The following is a 21,805-nucleotide window of genomic DNA, read 5'->3' as shown; positions in this document are numbered from 1 at the left end:
TGCTTTAATCTCTGGTTTTCGGCAGATTACTGAGCTGCAAGTTTTGACATTTAGGCATACGCAGTATAATTACAGTGCCACTTCGAGGGCAATTGCAGTCAGTTCTAAATCAAACAAACTTGTTTTTTTTCAAGACCACCTACATTTCACAAAATGAATTTTTTATTGAAAATTTTAAGATTGCATTGCTATCGAGTTTCACATAAAAACGAATGCAAAATTTAATTTTCTTATTTTGAAAGCTTCTCTCGTTACTAAATATTTTAAAGTTTTTTCAGTATAGAAAGTATTTCCAATTGAAAAGTAAATTTATTGTGATTGATCGTAATAAGTAATCTACAAATAAAATATAGTTAATTTTTTACAAACCATATTTAAAATTTACATTAAGCATTGATTTAAACTATTGTTACTAATTTGTTAATACCCTGTAAATTTAAAACTCATAGACAATCAGTGTATCACTTTTTATTCTTTCATTAGATGTGTGTATGAAAAAATTAAATGTTTATTAATGTTATTTACAAAAATAAAGTAATGTAAAATATCTTAATAAACTTTTAAGATAAATCAAAGTGAAGATAAATCAAAGTTTAAGCTTTAAAAAAATGTTTTTTTTTAATTGCTGTATTTCAAATTGCCTAATAGGGTTACTTATTTGAGTAATAGTAATACCTATGAAAACATTTAACTTTAAAAAACACTTGTAAAAAATATTTTTAGTAAGAATTATTATTTTCCTTCTATAAAACTGTTATTAGGTTAGGGCATGTCTATAAGTGTAAAACTAGCATTTAAAACTTTAAAATTGTAATAGGCGATTAAAGATCCAAAGTGTCAAGTGTTTAAGGAATTTATTTTGTAAATGGCTAGTAATTAATTGATGAGGTCCTTTGTTTAAAGTATAAGACAATCAAATTTTAGATTGACACTATCAAGCGAGATAGTCGTCTAATTAAATACACTTGTCATCAAGTATCGTTTTAATGTTGTTGATGTAAGCCAAATTTTATATCGAGTAATTTTAAAACTTATAACACTTTTTTACTGAATGTGCATACTTTTATTTTTCTATTCAAAAAGTTTGCAATTTAAGCAAAACAAAAAATTTAGTTGTTCTTAACTCGTGTACATCATTATATTAAAAAAAAAACTTTGACACAACAACTTTAAAAAAATTGTTTTATTTTATCCTATACTCTCTAACTATTTAAAACCTTTTTAATTTTTTTTTTTTATTAGCTTTTTCGCAAAATTTTAATCTTAACGTTTGTAAATTGTACATAAGTTTTTGGAAAATTATATATATAACTAAACTAATATAGAGTGTAAAAGTTAAGATAATTTATTTAAATGTTCTTGTTTAATTTAAAGTAAGTTAAATTTCATAACATTTTATCTAAATTGTTTCTTTTCAAGCTTATGTAATTTAAGGATTTTTAGGAATATAATAATTAGATAAGTACTTAAAACTATTAAAATCTACAACTAACTTTAACTTGCATTGTACTATTATAAATGAGACGTACAGAAATAAGAATAGAGAACTAAAAGCGAAACTAGAATACTTTTGCATTGTTAAGAATAGTTGAATTAGTTTGGTTCACAAACTTTTAAAATATGTATATTTAAGTTATTGTAAGTTTTTGTGAGTTAGATAACATAGGATAAGAGCGTAAAAACTGTATGTAAATCGTATCAATATAATTAAGTCGTAGAGATGAGTTTCAATATATTGTAAATAGGAAGTTAGTAAAATTCGAAATCAAAATTTAAAAGGTTTTATATATATATTGATTATTAGCAACATTGAAAATTAGTGTTATTACTTTTTTAAGCACTAACAAACTTTCAAGGTATATTTATAACTCTTTGTAAAATATGTAGAAACAGTTTATTAAGCGACTTAACAGTTTGAACTTTTTTAAATACAGCTATATCAACTTTGACGGTAGAATTTAAAAAATATGTTTTAAAGTTTCTTCTGCTTCTTGTTGTAAAAATGTATAAGTATAAATATTAAAAATTAATATAATATTATAAACTTTCATCTTAAAAAAAATAAGTATTATAAAATTAATTGTCTCACTTGCTTAATTACTAAATATATAAATTACAGATAAAGCTGTTTTTTTTGTAGCAAGTTAGTTATTTGAATATTTTGATAGAAACTTGTAATTATTCTTGTATATAAAGAATTGTATTCATTTTCTTTGTTTTGTAAAGGTGTATCTACAATAGCTTGTAACCGATTACTTTTTCAAACAATTGTGATAGATTTTTAACTGCTCATTCAAACTCTTTTTTATTGAATCAAATAAAGGGTATTTAAGATGAGTGCAATTAAGAACTTAGGCAAACTGTTTTTTATCTTCTATTGTCGCAAGTTGATAGCTTTTAGTTTGAATTTTTTTTTAGTAAAGCTTAGTTTTCAGTTTAAGTCTTTTTATTACTTCTATTTACTGAATGAAAAAAAATAACTGATAACTAAAATTAAACTTAATTTATAGTATTATTATATAGAGTGTAATTTCCACAGAAGAACTTAAAACAATATGATAACTTAAACTATAATTATCTTATCTTAATAATGTTTTAAGTAGTTAAAATAAAGCTTTAGTTGTAACAGAAAACCAGTTAGTATAAAAAAAATTCAACAAAAGCATTAGAGTTTTAAAAAATAACTGAGACATTTCAACTTCATTGATAGAGTAAAGTAATTTAAAAAACGACGATAAACACCCCAAATTTAAAAATTAGAGGTCTGAAAGCTACTTAATGTGACATATAAACGACATAACTCTTTTATTTCGAATAAACGTGTGTATCTTCTGCTTAAATTGTATTTAAAGTATGAACTAAACTATTTACGCGTTGTAAATGTTTAAAAATATTTAAAACTAGGATGAGATGAAGGTTAAACGGTGATAAATTTTGAAAGAATATTTTAATAAAAACTGTAAAAAAATGATGACATTAAAATTTTTTTAGTAACTAAGGTACATAAAATGACTATTTCCCAGTTTAAACTGAATACAGTTGGAGTAGTATACATTTAGTTTTTCAAACACACAAAATAAATTAAAACTTGTTTTAAAAGTTATCTGAAAAAAGAAGAAGTAGGTCTTCAGATAAAAAGTAAACTTAAAAGAACAAAAGAAAGCAGTTATTAGTTATATATATAAGACTATCTAAGTATTCTACAACTTGAATTTGCTAGTAAAGGTCACTGCACTTACTTTATTTACTTTACAATATGTAACCTTATTGAAAAAATCCACACAAACTTAAGTAGCATGATAAACAATTTCAAGTGTATAAAATTTTGTTATACTTGCGCCTTATCGTTATTCAGACTTAATTAAATCTTTTGCAAGGCTTCAAAAATTAAAATTGAAACAAAGAAATGGATAAATAGGACACTTGGATATTTGTAAGGAATTGGATGAAAGTTACTGTTGTCACCACTAAAAAAAAACTAATCGATTTTATGTTACGTGTGGTAGTATTTCATAACTTGTAAAAAACCAGAAAATAGATGTAGTCTTATTAATCATTAAAAAAAGATAAATTAACTAGTAACCTTGAACTATCTGCAATTATCAGCTTAAAACTAAAAACTAAGTTATATAAATACTTAGACATTTTATCAAGTGTTTACTTCATTTAATAAAATAAATAAAAAGGCTACTTTATGTGTAACACTGTATATTTATATAAACTAAAAGATATACATATTTAGCTTGTTCTAAAATAAAATAAATCTTATGAAAGCTTTAACTGTTTATTAATTAGCTTTTATATGTTTTACAACTTTAATAAAGGTTTCAGAGTGGATAAAAACTTTTATTTTTCTGTAGGTAAAATTGAGGGTTCTGATAATTTGCTAATTCATTTAAAAGCACCTATATTATTGTTTTGTACATTACAAATATCTTAACTGTACCTGATAACATTTATTTTTTTTATCAGGTACTAAATTTTTTTTTACAAACTTAGAACTATTTAAAATGTGATGTAGTAAAACACTTTGAAACTTTTAGACTATTTGAAACTAAGCTATGTTTTTATAGAAATTTAAAATCTATCAGCTGGTACTTTAGCGTTATTTATAGTAAACATTTTGGTTACTAATTAAAATATTTTTATGATTAAGTTTACTAATTTTTAACATACTTTATTTCATAACTTACTTATTATAAAATATTGTATTAATAACACTTTATTTTAGTCTACTTTGGTATTGATATAAGACTAAATTTCATATTAAGTATTTATCACACTTATAAACTTTTTCATAATTTATTTTTATGCTATCTTTTAAACCTTATTTTTATACAGCTTACTTTCTATACCATTTAATTAGTTTTAGATGCATGAACAGTGTAAGCGTTTAAAACTGTTAAAATTTCAAGTCGTTGTTTACATTTTCTATTTAATAAATTTTCTAACTCAAGCTTGAACAAAATATAAAAAAATATAAAAAGTTTTTATAAAAATATCCATTTTAAGTTCTTTTTTACTATATTAGTATTAGTCGAAAACAGAAGTATTTTAGACAAAAGATTAATAATTTCATTATTTTTTTAAAGAAACATTTGTAAATGTTCGTGTTAAAAGTGTAAAAGGTAACAAATTGTTCTATTTTTTATACCAAATTGCAAATACATCTGCTTCAATTTAATTCTTGATAAAAAGATTATGTCGCTAGATCAAAGCAAACTTACTGGATTAGTGTTTTTTCAAAGCTGCTTTTTTGGTTTTTTAAACAATTTTTCTCGACTACTGCATTAAAGCTTACTTAAACTAAGTATTTTTGATAAATTGCGATTTTGTAAGTAATATATTTTCGTAATTTGATAAAAAAAAATAATAATTGTTAAGTCGCATAAGGGTCAATGATAACTTAAAACGTAAGCTCTCATATACTTGTAAACTTTTCATAAACATTTCTCAATTTTTTTTCAAACTTAAAAAACTAGACATTATGAACACCTTTGTTTTAAAAAAACTAAACAAAAACCGTTTTTATTGATATAGATCAGTTTTAACTTTTTATTATTTTAAGGCACTTAATACGTTAAAAGTAGCTTTTAAAAGTATTTATTTTCTAAACAGTTAATTTCCAAAAACAATTAAACTCCATATATTTGAATTGACTTTAGTACTTTAAATATTGTTAGCGTAATTATTTTAAAGAATGTTTTTGTTAAATATACACAGTTAGTTTTTAAATAAGTTCAAACTTAATAAAAACAAGGTTAAGTTTTCACTATAAAAATGTCTGGACATTACCCTAAATATATTTAATACGATAAGTACAATAAACTGAAACTTTATTTACTATACGTTGTTGAAAAACCGTTAAAGGACATTTTATGTAGTTTAGAAAGGTTTTCTACTTTTTTTTATCAAAATTCATATTTTTTGTTAAATCAAAAACCTTTTATGCATAGACTATCTACTATAAACTTTTTATTCAACGAAGTTGTAACTTAATATAATGTATAAAAAAGTTACCGCTTGATGTAAAAGTGAGTACTTTTATTTAGTAGAACATTAAAAAATAAGAAAAAAGAGACAAATGTTTTATCATACTTTTAGTTTTATAAGCGCTAATAATGTAAATTTTACAATTTTTATTAAAACGTTAGCTTTTAGATCGCTTTAAAAACTTCACTACTTATTAAAGCAATGACTTTAAATCTATCAACAATTATAAGATTACTTTAGTTATATCAAACGTGAAACTTATTATCAAAACAATTTTTTTTTCTGCACTGTATTAACTCAAAACAATATGAAGAGATGTTTTACTGCTTCAGCAACTAGAAAAGTAGAAAAGATATGGATTGATAAATAATCTTTTATATTTATTTTTTATTTTGCTAGTTTTACTTTACGAGATTACATAGCCTAGATTTGATTAAGATTTTAATGCAAATTGGTATTTTTAAGCAAGCTACTTGATCTTAGTTTTCAATATAAAATATTTAGAGGTTGCTAATACTTACATATTTTTAAACGCTAAGCGTTTTAAGATAAAGCTTATTTTTTAGTTAAACATTAACGACTTTCTTGGCACACAAACAAGTTAAAACTTTCTCTATTTATTTAATTTTTCAGCTTAAGTTTTGTGAAAAAAATTAATATAGGATTAGTAAATAACTTTGTACTTAAACTGAAAAAAAATCAAGTTGCTTATGATGTTTATTATTTTATAGTTTAACTAGTTTATTATTTTTTAATTTCATGTGGCTAAGGCTAAACATCAAAATTAGATAGATTTGAGTTATTTTGTTTTAGGTTTATTTAAAATGTTATGCTTTAAAAGTAATCGTCTGTGTTTTATACGAACCAAGACTTTTATGCTAACTTATGCTTAGCTTTGTTGGTATTCTACCTTTTTGTACCGAATAAACTCAAACAGAATGCTCAGCTTTTAAAACTAATGACGATAAATTGATATAATCTTCAATGAACATTTTTCGCTAAAAAAAATAAACTTAGACTGCAGTAGTCTTATTTTAAGCTTACATAAGAGAATTTTTTCATATCTTACTTTAGTTGAAGAAAGCTTTTATGATAAAACAGAATTTGGTTTTAATTGGTATAAAAAAGTTCACATTTGTCAAAGTTTACTTTGCAAAAATAATAATTTTGTGCACGCTTTTAGAATTACTGCTAAAACAGTACGAATTGTACATGTTTGCATAATGGAGCTAAATGGTTCTTTAAAAAAAATCAACAATTAACTTCTAAAATAATGCAAGTTTTTTAATAATTGTCTTCCTCCGATTTTTTCAAAACTTTATTATGATTTTATTTGTTAAATTATTAAACTTATAAAGTAACAAACATGGTTTATTTAATTTGTATTTTATTATTTTTATTTCCTTTTTATTTCAAAACTATAATTGGCTTCTAACTTTAAATATATCTGTTTTTTATTAACTGAAAAGTTAAAAAAAGAAAAACATACTTTACCTAGTTTTTTAATCACAGGTTGTAACAATTTTACCTGTAATTTACTTGAAATAAGAGCTGTACAAAAAGTTTTTTTACCACTTTAAATTTGAATCAACACAATAGTTACTATGATTAAAGTTGAGAAAACGTAACAACATACTAAATTGTCAATAGAAAATAACTTACATCAATTGAACTCGAACTTGTTACCATAACAGCCAGTAATTGCCGTGTCTGTTGTCATGCATTAGAATTTCTCAGGCGTGACCAATTTGTATCGGATGTGTTTAATATTGTTACAGTTTTGTTTTATTACGTCTTAATAAATTTGTGCCTGTAAAAACTTTTGGCCTAGCTTACTGTAAATAGTTTGTGAACAACTTAAAGCTGATATAACTGCTAAAATAAGTATAGACCAGGGTTTCACAAACTTAGTGACCAAATCGGCCACTTTTCGGGTTAAGTAGTTTAAATCACCCCCTGATCGAATATTTTAAGTTAATTTTTTTCATATATTAAGAGGTTTTTTGTTATAAACTTAAATTTTAAATAATATTTTATTAAATACTTAAATTTAAAGTACAGGTCAACACAGAACTAATTAAAAAGTAATTATTTCACTTAAATTACCTACAAAGACTTTTCTATATTTTCTAGTAGAGTTATGACAATTCAATTATTTAAAGTTAGCAAAGCAACTGTAATTCAAGTTACCTAAAAATTAAGAACTTAAGATTTTATTTCTAAAGGGTTTTAACAAAACTTATAACTAAATGTTTGGTTTAACTTTAAAAAAAAAGTTATTAAACTGATAACTGATTTTACAAATGTAGCTAGTTACTTTTTTAGATTACGAGTGTACTTTTAGAATAAACATTTCTCTTCTAACTTTTACAATTCACTTAAGGAAAACATGCAAATTCTTAAGGTTAGCATTTTGATAAAACCAATAAAAAAAGTTTCAGTAATCTGAAGTCGCCCCCTCAATTGTCGATTTACCACATATTACCCACTGTTCAGCTAAAAACGCCCAAAAGGGGGCGTCTACCATGTTAAACCCCGGTACAGATCAGTCTTATTTTAGTATTATTTAAATAATCTTGTATAAAAAACTAATATGTATTTAGTAGGTGATAATTAGATTTTAGGTATTGTACATCTGCTCTTGAAGAATTAAGATGCACTTCAAAAGCATTTTATTAGTTTTTCTACTCGTTGCATTGCTTTCTCTGCCTTACTCTACTGATGCTAGTTGCAGAAAGTTAGGAAGATGCTGTAATGGTAAAGATGTAAGTTTGATTAAATTAAAACATTGTTAAACGATTCGTCAATATTCTTAAAACTACTAAATTTGTTTCGGATTGTATTATGATTTTTGTTTTTGTATAACTAAATTTTTTTATCATTTTTGAGGAAAAAGTTTATATATGATTTTATTTCCAATTTTATTTTTGGTTTTAGTTAGCGTAATCCTAATTAAATAAATTGACTTGTAAATAGTTCTAATGTCAAATAAAAAGTAAATATTTACAAATATGCATTCTTAAAACCTTTTAATAACTGTTTTGTTTTAGTATAATTAAGTCTGCAGATCAAATTAGAATTTAAAAAATGTAAAAATTAATTAAATAATTTTCAAAGGTCGACTGTAAATACGTCGGGGGGAGATTCGTCAAGTCACGGTTCATTGAGCAGTGTTTTTGCGACGAGTTCTGCGTCAAGTCACGTGACTGCTGCAACGATTACCGCCCTTTCTGCTTGTCCCAAGGTTGTTTAAATATAATTAAAAATTTAAACTTTACGAATAATATATAACAACATATGTTGTTAATATAATACATTGAACAATTGAAGCTTACGAAATGTTGTGATTTTTTTGTAAATGTTGAATCTTGTTTTTTTGCAATCATTAGTACGTAAAAACTTTTTCCATCAATGCTTTTTTAGAACAGCTCATTTGATAATAGAAAAGCATATTGTTATTTAAATAGAAAACTTTGATAGTATAAAACAAGCTGTAGTTCTAATAAAATCAGTAATTGTTTTTACTTAAACGTTTGCGACAAATTCACTCAATTTAGTTACATAATGTAAAAGTTTTCCAGCAAGCTAGAGGCTCTAAGACTTGGATAAAAACATTAAAACTTTTTCGACTAATAGGGTGGAATTTTTTACAAACATTTTCAAATTAGCGTTAATAAAAACAAAAAGATAAAAGAAAACGTTTGTAAAGTTTTTAGCCCGATAAGATCTCACATGAGAAATTATGCATGCAACATGAAACAACAGGGTTTCAGTTTTGCTGCTAATTTAGCATGTGACAGACAAGGATGGACGTGAGCCGTGTTAGAATGAAACTTAACATTGTTTTGAAAACAGCGATTTTATAGTAGCGAGTAGTTTTCTCAAAACTTCCTTTACAACTTGATACAGCTACTATGTGTTCTTATCCGTTGACATTCTATTATCATTTTTAAATGTCAAGGCTAAACTTTACTCTATTGTATAAGGTTTTAAAGTTGGACTTTTTGCAAAGTATCGCAAGTGAAAACATGACCACAAAATAGTCAGTATCTTTATAAATCTGAAAATAAAACACGACCAGAGTGTTTAGACAGCGTTCACACCTTTCAAAACATGGTAAGTTTACAAACATGCCATGCAGTTTGTACAGCTCATGAGTTTTTACCCACTAATCCTAACAACTATTATTTTGAATATTTTTTGACAGATCAATGGTAAGCTTGCTAAAAAAGTTTGAGTTTTAGCATGTTAAATATTAAAAACGCTGTTTGTTAGTATTATATACTTAATCTTATTTGACCTGCAAAGAGCGTGTTTTTCTTGCTGTCTTTCCTCATTTCGACCGATCATTTCGCTTGGATTACAAATTGTCTTATATTAAAAATGTGACAATCATTTATGTCTTATATTTGATATTGTTATTTTGTTTGTTGTTAAAAGTTTGATCAAAGTGAAATTTTGCTAATAAGTCATTTAACATTAAATTAAAAGTTTAGTATGAAAATATTTACGAAATTCATAAAAAAAAATGAAGGTAAAGATTTTAAAGAATACTTTAAATACTTTCTAAAACTGTAACGATAATTGCAACCAGTAAAGTTTCAGTATTTTCTTCAATCTTAACCCGATCTACCGTCCAACAAGCCGAGTATTATTTTCGTAACGACAGCCGTCGTTGAATTTTATGATAATGTCAATTCAGTATGTTAAACGGTGAGCAACTGTTTTTAAAATTCATTTATGCACATTCGTGGACCACTATGACATTTACTTACCAACGATAATTTTTCTATGCGACACATGTTTCCTTTTAATAACTGATAAATGATTGATGCTATAAAGGTCCGAAAGAAATTTTAAAACCGAAATTGGCTGATTTATGTTCGCTTGTTTGTTGTTGAACTCAGTGATTGATGAATTTAATTACGAGTATGAACTTTTAGAATTTTACATATTCCACCGCCTACCTACTTAGCTTTAATGCTTTTGTTTTACGTCACTGCTTAAAATTAAACATCTGAAAACTTTGATTAGCCATGCGTGAACTTCTTGTTTACATATTGCTATTACTTGTTGACAAGCAGGTGCAATGCTGTAGTTGAATTTTACCTTTTAAAAAGATTAATCAAACGTTTCTGAGTTTACTACCTTATCCAGAAAATATATAGTCGTACACAAAAGCATTTTTTTCAAATACATATTCATGTAGTGTAGGTATCCTGTTTGGCTAAACTATAAAACGTGAATTTAGCCAGGTAAATTACTTAATTATTTTAATTTTCAAAATACAACTTGGTAAAGTTGCAATAAACTGTAGGTTTTATATAACTATCCGAATGCTTCATTGGAAATATGAATACACACACTGTTTTTGACATACATGTCGTCTAGACACGATTTTTAAGAATTAGCGGTGAAAATAACAAGCTAGTAAAACTTTTAAGAAGTAATAACCTTACATCTGATAAGCCATCAAGTTATCTGCATGCAATTTAATACACAAAATTTCTGTTAGATCAATTAACCGCCAATCAAACAGAGATTATTCAACCAAACTCAGAGAAAGCCACAAAAGCTAGTTGTTCAAGTTGTATGGACATGTTTTCAATACTTTCGCAGGAAGTAATTATCGTATCATTATGCTATTCCTTTATTTTTTGTAACCTTGGTGGTTAGGTTTACTGCACCTGTGGGTACTCTCTAAAAAAAAACTATTGCTATGAAAATTCAGTTAGGTCTAGTTACTAAAGTTGAAATCGGAGACAGATATTATAAATCATTTAATTAACTTAATTCAATTAAAGTTTTCATTAAATTTTGTTTTACAATTCTAAGTGGTTTATTTACAAGTGTATTTTAGTGAAGTTACAATGTTCAATTTTTAGTTTTTCAAGAAAAACTTGTATTATAGTCTACTTGATTTTAAATATAAGGGTATTTATATATGATATAAGCTTAACAAAAATAATGTACGAGATGTCTCATTTTAAAAGAAAAACTATGTTGTTTAAAATAATAAAGTTATAAATGTTGTAGTTTATTCATATTAAACTTTGTATTCATTCTTTAACAAATTGTCAACTAAAGGAATTGAATTTCCTTTTAGGTGTCGATTTATAAACTTTCGGCTTACTAAATAATGATAGATCACAACAACTAGTTATCGATCTTTCTTAAGATAAGAAATTAAAGTTCGTGAAAATAACACAAAGTAGCTATTTGAAGTTTATACAGTTAGCTTAATGTTACAAACAAACGTACTGTTGTGATTGATTATATAAATTTCAACCTACCACAATATTCGAGTAATCAATCTACAAAAAACTTTTTATTTCTTTTCAGGTTTTAAAATCTGTTTAAATTTTTTTAAAAGTAACAGCAAATTACGTACGATGAACAATTTCTTTTTTCATTTTTAAAGCACAGTTTTATACTGAAGTGATTACTTAAAATTATAATAATTTTATGAAATGTTCTTTTGTGTTCGGGTTGAAAAATGTACTACTAATTGACATCTCCTATGTTATTGAATAGAAAATTCCTTCAAACTACTTATTTTCAGTAATTTTATACATCAATGTTATTAAAAACCAATTTGCACTTAAATTTACTATTTCAGTCAATCATGCTGTGAAGTTTGTACAGACTAGTCGGCTAGCAAATAACCATTTGCCTAATGAAAATGTCAATTAAAGATCTTATGCAAGGTTATATTCAACCTTTTTAAATGACCAACTGTAACAGCTCGGGATTGCGAAATGTCGCAGTGGACTGCGTGGGGCGGATGCGCGGCAAGATGCAACAGCGGCACCCAAGAAAGGAGGCGTCAGATCCGTCAGTTGCCAAGCAACGGCGGCAAGCCATGCGGAAAGAGGATTCAAAGAAGAGGCTGTTACCACAACGACGAAAGGTGTCCAAACTACGGTTTGTGTTAAACAAGATAAAGTTTTCAACACTAGTAACAAAGTAAAACTCTTATTTTTATACACATAAAAAACACTTTGATTTTACAAATAAAAAAAGCACTTCCTTTTAATTAAGTTTACACTAAACATACCATGACTTAACTCAGTTTGAAAAAAATCAAAAGTACTAATGATATCAAAACTTCTCACGCCACTTTAAAACAAACTTTTACAGAAATTGCGCAACTACTGCCAGCTTACTTCAGTCAACACAGAAACAAGGAGGATTATTACCAACGACCGGTTGTAGTTGACAGGATCGTACGACCAAGGTTGGTAAATTTTAATATGTCATTTTTTTTGTTTTTAAAAAGTTTTTAATTTCAATTGTTTTACCTTCGGTTGTTTTAAACATTATATTATATAATATTACCTGGATTATATAAAAGCAAAAGTTAAAATAAAGAAGGAAAAGCCAAGTAATAATATAATTTTTCACTTAAGGGAGTAAAAGTTTTAGAAAGTTATTTCCCTTAGAAAAATTAAGAGAAAATATAATTTTTGCTTGGGGTAGCTCAAGTTCATTGACATTAGAAAAATTGACACCAACGTAGTCCATTAACTTCTTAACCAATACTGGACATTACTTTAATTTTCATTCCGAAATGTAAATACCCGCTTATGACGTCATAATTGCTGTTATATGCAATGTTTTTGTTTCTTTTTATGCAAACTTGTGTCAGATTGAGATCTAATTTAGCTTTTGTAAAGTAATGTTCTATGAGTTAAACAGATGAAAACAAAAAAGTCTAAATCTAATTTGATTTAATACTTTTTTATCAAAAAATAGATAAACTTATACATTACATTTGGTATAAGTATTTTGGTTTTAATTACTCTTGTTTAGATTTGTAAACAAAAACGACTTCATTATGTTTTAATTATATCAAAAATATTATTTTTAAGTTTCAATTGTACTTTAATTGTGAGAACGGTTTTTTTCTCAAACGTTTTTTATAACAAACACAAACTCATTAGTGTAAAAAATGCTTTGTTATGAATTTTACGCAGCAAAAATGAAAAATTCATTTAATTTTTTTCAATGCTATCTAATAAACTTAATCCCGTTTTTATCATGTTTTAAAAGTCTTCTGAAAATTTTATGAATTTTTAATTTTAATCGCAAAACTGTCTTGGGCAGTTACTGCATGCATTACCGCATGGACGAAATGCTGTGGAGCTGCAAGTACGTTTCGCCGTATCACGTGATCAAAGTGGGCTCAGAAGTGTGCGTTGAGTGTCACGATGTGGCGATGGGAAGTAACGACAAGTGCAAAGGTGAGAGTTGAATTTAAAATTAGTTTAATGGTTTTTATTTGTTTATGTATTGACTGAAAACTTTCAAGTTATAGTTTTATAGATTTCGCATTCTTTTGAATATTTATCACATTTGCAGAGCTACTTGTATACATAAACTGTATCAAAAAGTTACCATGTAGAACAGCAAAAGTATGTAAGCATAAAAAAAACTTGTAACAATAGTAGTAAATTTCTAGCTATGATGTTTTTAGTGAGCCAATTAGCATCATTATTCAAAAAGTTTATTTATACTTAACGATAACTTTTTAGAGTTTTACTATTAAAAACTTGAGCTAAAAACAGTACTACTTTAAATTTTTACATTATTGACCAATATTATGAATAAAAAATCTACAAGTTTCAAACCGTAATGGCACATTTTGCTGAAGGAAGGTATAAAAACGTTAATGCGATTTTAAATGGAAAAACATTGTGACGTAAGGATGCGATTGTTAGCCGTAATTTTCTGTCTATTCAATTTTTATGTGTGCTTCAAAAGGTGAAGTGCATTAAATTTAACCTTTAATTTGAAAATTATATGCCTACAAGTTACTTAATTTATCTTTTGAGTGACATCAATTCATTCCAAAGTTTTTATTTTTTAATTACCAATAACTATTTTATTTTATTTCTTTCAGTACCAAATTAATAGACGTTTAAAATGTTTCTGCTTGAAATAGTTTGTAAAAATGTAAGTATTTTATCCTTTTGTCGGTCACGTATATAAGTTTTTTATGTATTCTTTTGACAAAATAACTTATTTACAAGTTCCTAAATGTTTTTATTCATAAGTCAAGCCTTTAAAAATAACAAACAAAAGTCGTTTTAGAACACCAGTTAAGTTTTTGAAATTCTAAACAGAACATAAACGCCCAAATTAAAGTTTTTTGTGGAAATTTTTAAAGCTCGGGTTTACGATTTGCTTCAGTCTGGGTGTTCTCTTTTGTGAAAAATAAGCCAACTTTAGTTCATACATTAAAGAGCCGAATTAGCGACCCTGTAATTTACTCTAAAACGGATGAAAATTTTCCGACTAAATAAAAAATATAGGTTAAGCTGGCCTTGAACTCGACATTAGAGTGCAAAACAGTATTTTTTCTTTAAATTTAGATCATGTTTTGAATATTTTTTAAACTTTTTTTTTTAAACAGGAGCTTACACGGAAGCGCTTCAGTCGTATTTAGGGGGCTACCGCTGGAGGGCTACGTCGGGCCGCCCCTGCTACGGAAAGTGGACCCCAATTACGTCTCCGCAGAAGAACTGCACTTGCGGGAGTAAGATGGGCGAGGATTTCATTTTCGTCTAACGTTAATCAAAAAACGCAACAATCATTTAAAAGCTAAAGATAAATGTTAAATTACTGCATATTGTGTTGTGCAGTTGTCACAACTGTTTGTTACAATAGCGAAAAGAAAAAGATTCAAAAACCAATAACAACTACAACCTTGCATTGCAGCATATTTCCTCTTAGCTGCTTGATTAACGAAGTCTTACAAAGAAAAACTCAGCAAATTTTAGTTTTTACAAAAAATCCTAAAAACGATACCTCACCTACAAAAAGCTAGCTTGAAATTGTGAATATTTATTGTTTTTCATTTGCCGTACTAGCTTCCCTCATTTACGTCACATTCGGAGTTTCATAACAAAAACATCTGTTTGCACCTTTCCAATTTTTAATAAACGAAAATTTCTGACTCCCTAAAATCAAAACATAGTTTGACGGCTTATATTTGATGTTTCAACGCCTTATTTTTGCTTTTTATAGCCTTCTCTATGCTTTATTCTCTAGGAATTTTTAATATTTTTTACTCAATATTTCTTTTTTTTTTCAGATATTTAAATCATAAAAAGTAACCTTTTAAGAAAACAAAAGTTTTACATATTTAAAGTTTAGATAGTTTAACCGCGTTCTTTAATTTTAAATCAGCTACATACGTTGAGTTTTGCTCTAAGCTAAAATTTTACTAACTTAGTTTTCTTTGACAAAAATAACACAACCCCTTTTCCTCACATTCAAATGTTCGTTTTGTTGTTGTCATCTGGCGTTTTTGTAAGTTTTAAAACAAATAAACAACAAAAATTACACATCTGGTATTAGTTTATATTAAAATTATGATATTAATTTCTTTAATTAAAATAAGTTATAGTACTTGTTTATAAGGCTTTATGATTATTTTTGCTTAGCCTTGCTACTTCAAAACAGTTAGATTTATTATTTATCTGTTGCAATGAATTTTTAGGTTTAAAATTTAATACGTAAAGTTTAACAAATATACTAGTTATGCATTTTTGAGTAAAGTAAAAGCTATTAAATTTTCACAATAAAAATTAATTTTAACTATTTCATTCATTGTTTGTTTTTTCGTATTATAAAATTAAAAAAACTAGTGTTTATAAGGTTTAACTTTTTCCGCTTTATTAAGTTAGAAGCAAATTATATTGAAAACATTTGTTTTGAAGAAAATAAAACTTAATGGTCAAGTACAAACTTAAAAAAACAAGATGTTTAAAATCTTAATGTTGTACTTTTTTGGACTACTAAACAAAAAATATAGCAATATCAGGTTACAATTCTCTGTATAACTCTAAATTTCTTAACTTTGATTTTATGGGATGTTAAAAGTGAAAATTAAAAAAATACCAGATGTTTGTTGAGTTTGTACTAGAAATATTCTTTAATGCTACAAATAAAACTTTTATGAGGAAAGTATTTAAATACGAAACAATTAAGAAAAGTAGGTCGCACTTTAAATAAGTAACAAGTAAAAAAACTTAAAAAAGACAAAGGCGTGGCCAAGTATAATATGAAGATGTTTAAGTAAAGCAAATAAAAGGAAGCAGAACTTTGCAGAAGTGATTTCAAGTGGTTTATATTTCAAAACGCTATAAACACTGCACAATATCGTAAGAAAAACTCACCGAAATGTTTTTAAACAATAATAAAAATCCTGCAGCTTAAATAACAATTGAAAAACTTTCTCACAGCAGATAATAAAAGTTTTTGTTACAAGTTTATACATAGAAGGTTTATTTTTAGCATTAGTTAAGCAAATCGATGTATCATACGAATTTATAGTATCGTAAAAAAGACTATTTTAAGAGTTTAATTTAGAAACTTAATTTAAGTTCAAAAATGTATTGTTTATGTTTGAGTATTTTTGGTATTTTTAATCTTTTTTTTTTTGTTTGAACAGTCGCCAACTTAAGATAAATATCTTCATACTTTTTTCAATTAAACTTTTGTTTACACTAATTAAATACTTATTTTACTGATTAACAGATAATTTATCATTTACTAAAATATACCAAGACGTAAGTTTAATTTTTTTAATTTAAACATTAATAGTTTTAATTTAGTCTTTTTTTTCATAAAGCTGATAACTATTCTTTATTCGTATAAACATCTAAAACAACTTGCTTTGATATGAAAAATAGAAAAAAAGTCACGATTTTATCAAGAAAACAATATTTTGTTATATGTTTTCCACAAAATGATTGTTTTTGACTTTTGCAAATGGAATATGTCATAATTACTTTACGTGTTTTCAAAACTAAAGATGTTATAAATTTCCTCTCATGTTAAAATTTAAAACCTTTTAAGACAACTATATAGCTGCAAAGCATGCAAAAAATACATGTTATGGCAATCACCATATTAGGAAACTATTTAGAAAGACTAAAAAACATACAAACATTCTATTTTTTCTTACGTACATCTTTGATAAAAAAAGCTTCGTTATCTTTAATACAAACGTGCAAGTTTTTAATAAATTTTCCTTGTCTTTTTACACAAACCAAATACTTTAAATAAGTTCGAACTTTTTTTGCTCTGTGTTAAAAAGACACAGCTATTTTTTGATTTGAAACAGTTTTTTATCAAAAGCCAATTATTTTCATTTCAGAAAGGCGGCTTTAAAAGGCTATTAAATTCTTTTATCAAGAAATTTCAATTTTCCTACTACCGCTCCTTAAAAACGCGCAGAGCGCGTTGACAATTATAAAAGCCTATTTCTGGTAAAAACTTAAGCGGCTTGATCTTTTAATCAAGTTAGCTATAAACCTGGTTGATATCAAAGTGAGCAATTTATCAGAATACGTAGCTGGATTGTATGAAGGCTACAAATTGGATTAGTTGCTAAAACTTTTGCACGAATTGTTTTTGCACGAGTTTTTTCAAGGAAGCACTGAACGGGAGGGATGAGGCGGGTTCGAAAAAATCAGGATTTAATTTTTTAAACCTTTCCTGACACTTTCTAGAAACCCCTAAGTTTTCGAAAGTAAAAAAAAAAGCGAAAAACATTTTTCTCAAAATTAGTATGAATAACTATTTTGTATAATTTATTTTGTATTATGCTGAACTTAAGATTTACATTATCTTTAATGCCAACAAAAAAACTTAGTTTTTTAGTAGTTTTTTATGGGGTTTTTAAAGTTACCTAAAAATAACTTAATCAAATAATAACGAGTGAATAAATAGTTTGTTGTATTATCTAAGTTAATTAAACAGTTTTGCAAACAAATAATTAAAAAAAAAAAAAACTTTAGTGTTGAATATAGGTCAGTATTTAAAACAACAGTAAATTTAACTTTTGTACTTTAAAAAATTAATAAACAACCAAATTTTTACCTAGTAGTATAGACAATTCATTTCAAATGATTTAATATTTTTCAAAAAAAAATTAAGGCTTGTAAAATAAGCTCAACTAAATTTAAAATGGACTAAATAAGGGTTGTATAATATAATTTATATCATAATTTACAGAATACTTTCGTAGCACAATATTTCTAGACAATATCTATCAAAAGGAAGTTTTAGGAAAAGTGTTAAATTTTATTGTTTTATGGAGACTATAAAATCTATTGACGCAATTCTTTTTTTTATCATCAATTTTATCAGCGTTTTACGAGCGGTCTCATTGATATACCGTTTTTGACTTGCTATCCAATCGTAATTGCTTTCCCTACACAGAAATTGAATTAGCCAAACCGGATAAAATATCTTTTTGCTTTGTGAATACATGGAAATTAAATTATGCACTATGGTTTACTATTTTATTCAATTTTTGAGCAAATAAAATGTGTATAACGTTATTTAAACAAAACTAGTTTTTAACTTGCAAACACGTTTTTATTGTTGTTGAAGTGAGTACTAACTGTACAAACATTAAAAAGTGTGTAAAACATTAATGTTTTCAATCATTTCAAAAAATTTCTTATTGTATGAACTTTAACTCTATCATCAACTAATTTTATTTAAAAATTGAAATACTTACTTTTACACAAACAGGTTTAAAAGTGTAATAACTTTTTTAAAAAGTTATTATTTAAATGTTAGTGTATTAAATCCTTAAAACTAGTTAACCGGTACTAAATTACTGTATGTACTTGAAAGTAATGTAGTTTATGTAAAAAATTAAAAACATTTAGAACTAAACTTTAATGTAAAGTTATAAATGAAAGCTTTAACTGGAGTTTATAAGATACGTTAGCAGTTAGAAAAAGTAAGTCTTTTAAAAATCAAGTAAAAATTAGTATTTTGTTAGTAATTTTTAAAGGAGCCAAAAAAAAAAAGCTTCTTATCTTTTATTTACGCTTCGTTAGTGTGCATAAACTTCGTATCTTCACTAAAACAAAACTAAGTAAACAAGTTTTCACTTGAAATGATAGTACTCCTAACTTTTTAAATTAAATACTTTAAGACTAAACAAATATTGTTTTAACAACTTCAAAAGTAAAGCATTTTGTTTCAAGAGTAGGTGTAATAACTAAAATTATTTAATTACAAAACAAAACTGTTAATTTTAAATAAACAGTTCACAATAGCACTTGTATTTAATTATTTTCAATTGGTATATGTTTAATTACTTGAATGATTTTATGGTGTCCTACAACAGCTAATGAAAAAGTAGAGTTTGTTCAACAATTCTCTATTATCTACAAACTTAAACTGTGAATTAATAAAGAGTAAAAACATAAGGCAAAAGAAACGTTCCTACATATTAATTTAGTTAAGTTAAAACATAATTGTACCCAATTTTAACCTAAGCAAAACTTATTCTATATACTGCTTTAGTTTTTGTAGTGTTTAGTACATTGATGTCAAAAGTTGGTCTTTATATATAAATTGTGAAGTAATTTAAAAAAAACTTTTAAATTTCAGTAAAATTTTATATATGACTGACAGCTTTAAACCATACAGGAAAGTATTATCGAATTACTCTATTACTTTACTGCTGGTTAAATTTATTAACCGGTGAATAAATATAAAACTTATATACATATATATATATATATATGCATAATCAGATTAACCGTTTGATAAGCGTTAATAGTTTTTATCAAAAAACTATTCTAATCGCACGGATTACCATGCCAGAGAACCCCACCAATATACGGTTATCAATCAACATTGCGAGAGATAAAAAATAAGCTATTTTGCTTTGGGTTGACGAAGTTCGCAAGGCACATTGTAACAATCGGCTGCTTTAGCGGACAAATGCAAGTTTACAGAGCTTTTCGTTTCTTTCATAATTACTCAATTAACTTGTCTGCAGACTGAGTTTTATTAAGTACAAGACATTTTGATAAAAAGCCAGTGCAATATTGAAATGTTGAATAAAAGTTAAATAGACATCTACAAACCGGAGATGTAATTCTGTTCATTTCAATTGTTAACTGAACGCTTTGGTTTGATTGACTGATTTGTGTCATATGATGTAATGTTAGTCACGATTGGGCAATTTTAAATTTCATTGTCGTCACAAAAACAAACACACAGCAGATGAAATGGTTTGATGAAAAGGTCGAAAAGTATTGCGTCGCGTTCTGGTAAATTGTGCAAGTAATTGCTAACTAAACAGTAATTATTAGTAGTTTAAAGTCTTTGCGAAATTGCAGCAAGTTTAAAAAGACGTTTTAAACGATGAAAACCTTAGGTGGCTTTAATAAAAAGGATTACCAAGTTTTATCAACAAAACTCATTCAAGTTCAAAGGAGGACAAAACACAATTGGGTCATTCATTTGCAAACGTATGCAAAGTTTTATTTTCTTAAAGTAACAAATAAGTTAGGCGACTATAATAACTTTTGGTGTTTAAAGAAGCAAAATATCTAATTTTTTCTTTGATGTTAATTTTGCGCTTCACTTGCTTAATTAAGTTTATGTAAAAAGTTGTAGTTACATTGACTTGCTACATAAGTCTTAAAAAGTTTTATATAAAATTTTATCTATAAAGAAACATCAATAGTTTTTTCTAAAAAATGGTTGTTAACTATAAATAAAAGTTTTAAAATAAAATATAACAAATTATACCTAAAAAATAAAACAGTAGAATTTTAGTTCACATATAATAACTGTCAAAAGTTTTAAATTTAATTAAGAAAAAAAATAACAAAGAATTATACCATTAGCTATACTTTTCAAAAAAGTATAGTAGGTGTAAAAAGGAAAACTTTATAAGCCTATTACCTGTTATTACTTAATTGTAAAATAAGTTTACTTCTAGAGTATTCAGTTTAAAAAAACATATATTTCACATCATCAAAATATAACTTATTCAATTTAATAAGCTTTACGAAACTTTCTTTTTAGCAAATTTCATATAAACTGTAAAAATGATACAATTAAAATTTAAAACTTTTTGATAAAAAATTGTAAAGCCATTTTTGAAGGTAACTTTTAAAGCATACGAACTAAAAGTGTTTAAAATGATATACAATTTTTTTTTACCAGAACAGTAACTTTGAATTGTTTAAGAATTTTTGTTTATAACATTATTGGTACCTTAATTAACGTTAAACTTTATGGACATTGAAGACAATGATTGAAAAATTTAAAAGAAAAAAAAACTCCTTGTCTTTTCTTGTTATGCAGCTGTTAAAACATTTGTAGACATCTTAATTTTATTTTAAAGTTTATGATCAAAGTTTTAACTTTTGAATACTACTATGTACATATTTACATAAGCAGGTGTCATAGTACTTTTATTATTCTAATTAATACCATAAATTCTACCCTACCTCTTTTGTTAGCAAATTAATTTAAGTTA

At 25.9% G+C, this 21,805-nt stretch overlaps 1 protein-coding gene across 1 annotated transcript; it reads left to right on the top strand.

The window, feature by feature from the left end:
• Positions 1–8,111: 8,111 nt before the first annotated feature.
• LOC145832813 (somatomedin-B and thrombospondin type-1 domain-containing protein-like) lies at positions 8,112–15,797 on the top strand. The gene is made up of 6 exons (XM_082940101.1): positions 8,112–8,258; positions 8,611–8,737; positions 12,238–12,417; positions 12,634–12,730; positions 13,600–13,736; positions 14,909–15,797. The coding sequence occupies exons 1-6, from the start codon at positions 8,148–8,150 to the stop codon at positions 15,061–15,063; spliced, it is 807 nt and encodes a 268-aa protein (XP_082796227.1). The 5' UTR covers positions 8,112–8,147; the 3' UTR covers positions 15,064–15,797.
• Positions 15,798–21,805: the final 6,008 nt, after the last annotated feature.

The sequence above is a fragment of the Thalia democratica genome, chromosome 1 (genome assembly GCF_965202585.1).
Source record: "Thalia democratica chromosome 1, ktThaDemo2.hap1.1, whole genome shotgun sequence".
NCBI classification, from domain to species: domain Eukaryota; kingdom Metazoa; phylum Chordata; class Thaliacea; order Salpida; family Salpidae; genus Thalia; species Thalia democratica.
Note: the sequence above shows the minus strand (reverse complement) of the source record. Positions and strands in the feature narration are given on the sequence as shown.

Bases quoted from the DNA above. Each gene is read 5' to 3' on its own strand.
- LOC145832813 (XM_082940101.1), top strand. From the start codon at position 8,148: ATGCACTTCAAAAGCATTTTATTAGTTTTTCTACTCGTTGCATTGCTT. The intron at 12,418-12,633 runs GTTTGTGTTAAA...AAACTTTTACAG, and splicing joins CGAAAGGTGTCCAAACTACG to AAATTGCGCAACTACTGCCA. The intron at 12,731-13,599 runs GTTGGTAAATTT...TGTCTTGGGCAG, and splicing joins GACAGGATCGTACGACCAAG to TTACTGCATGCATTACCGCA.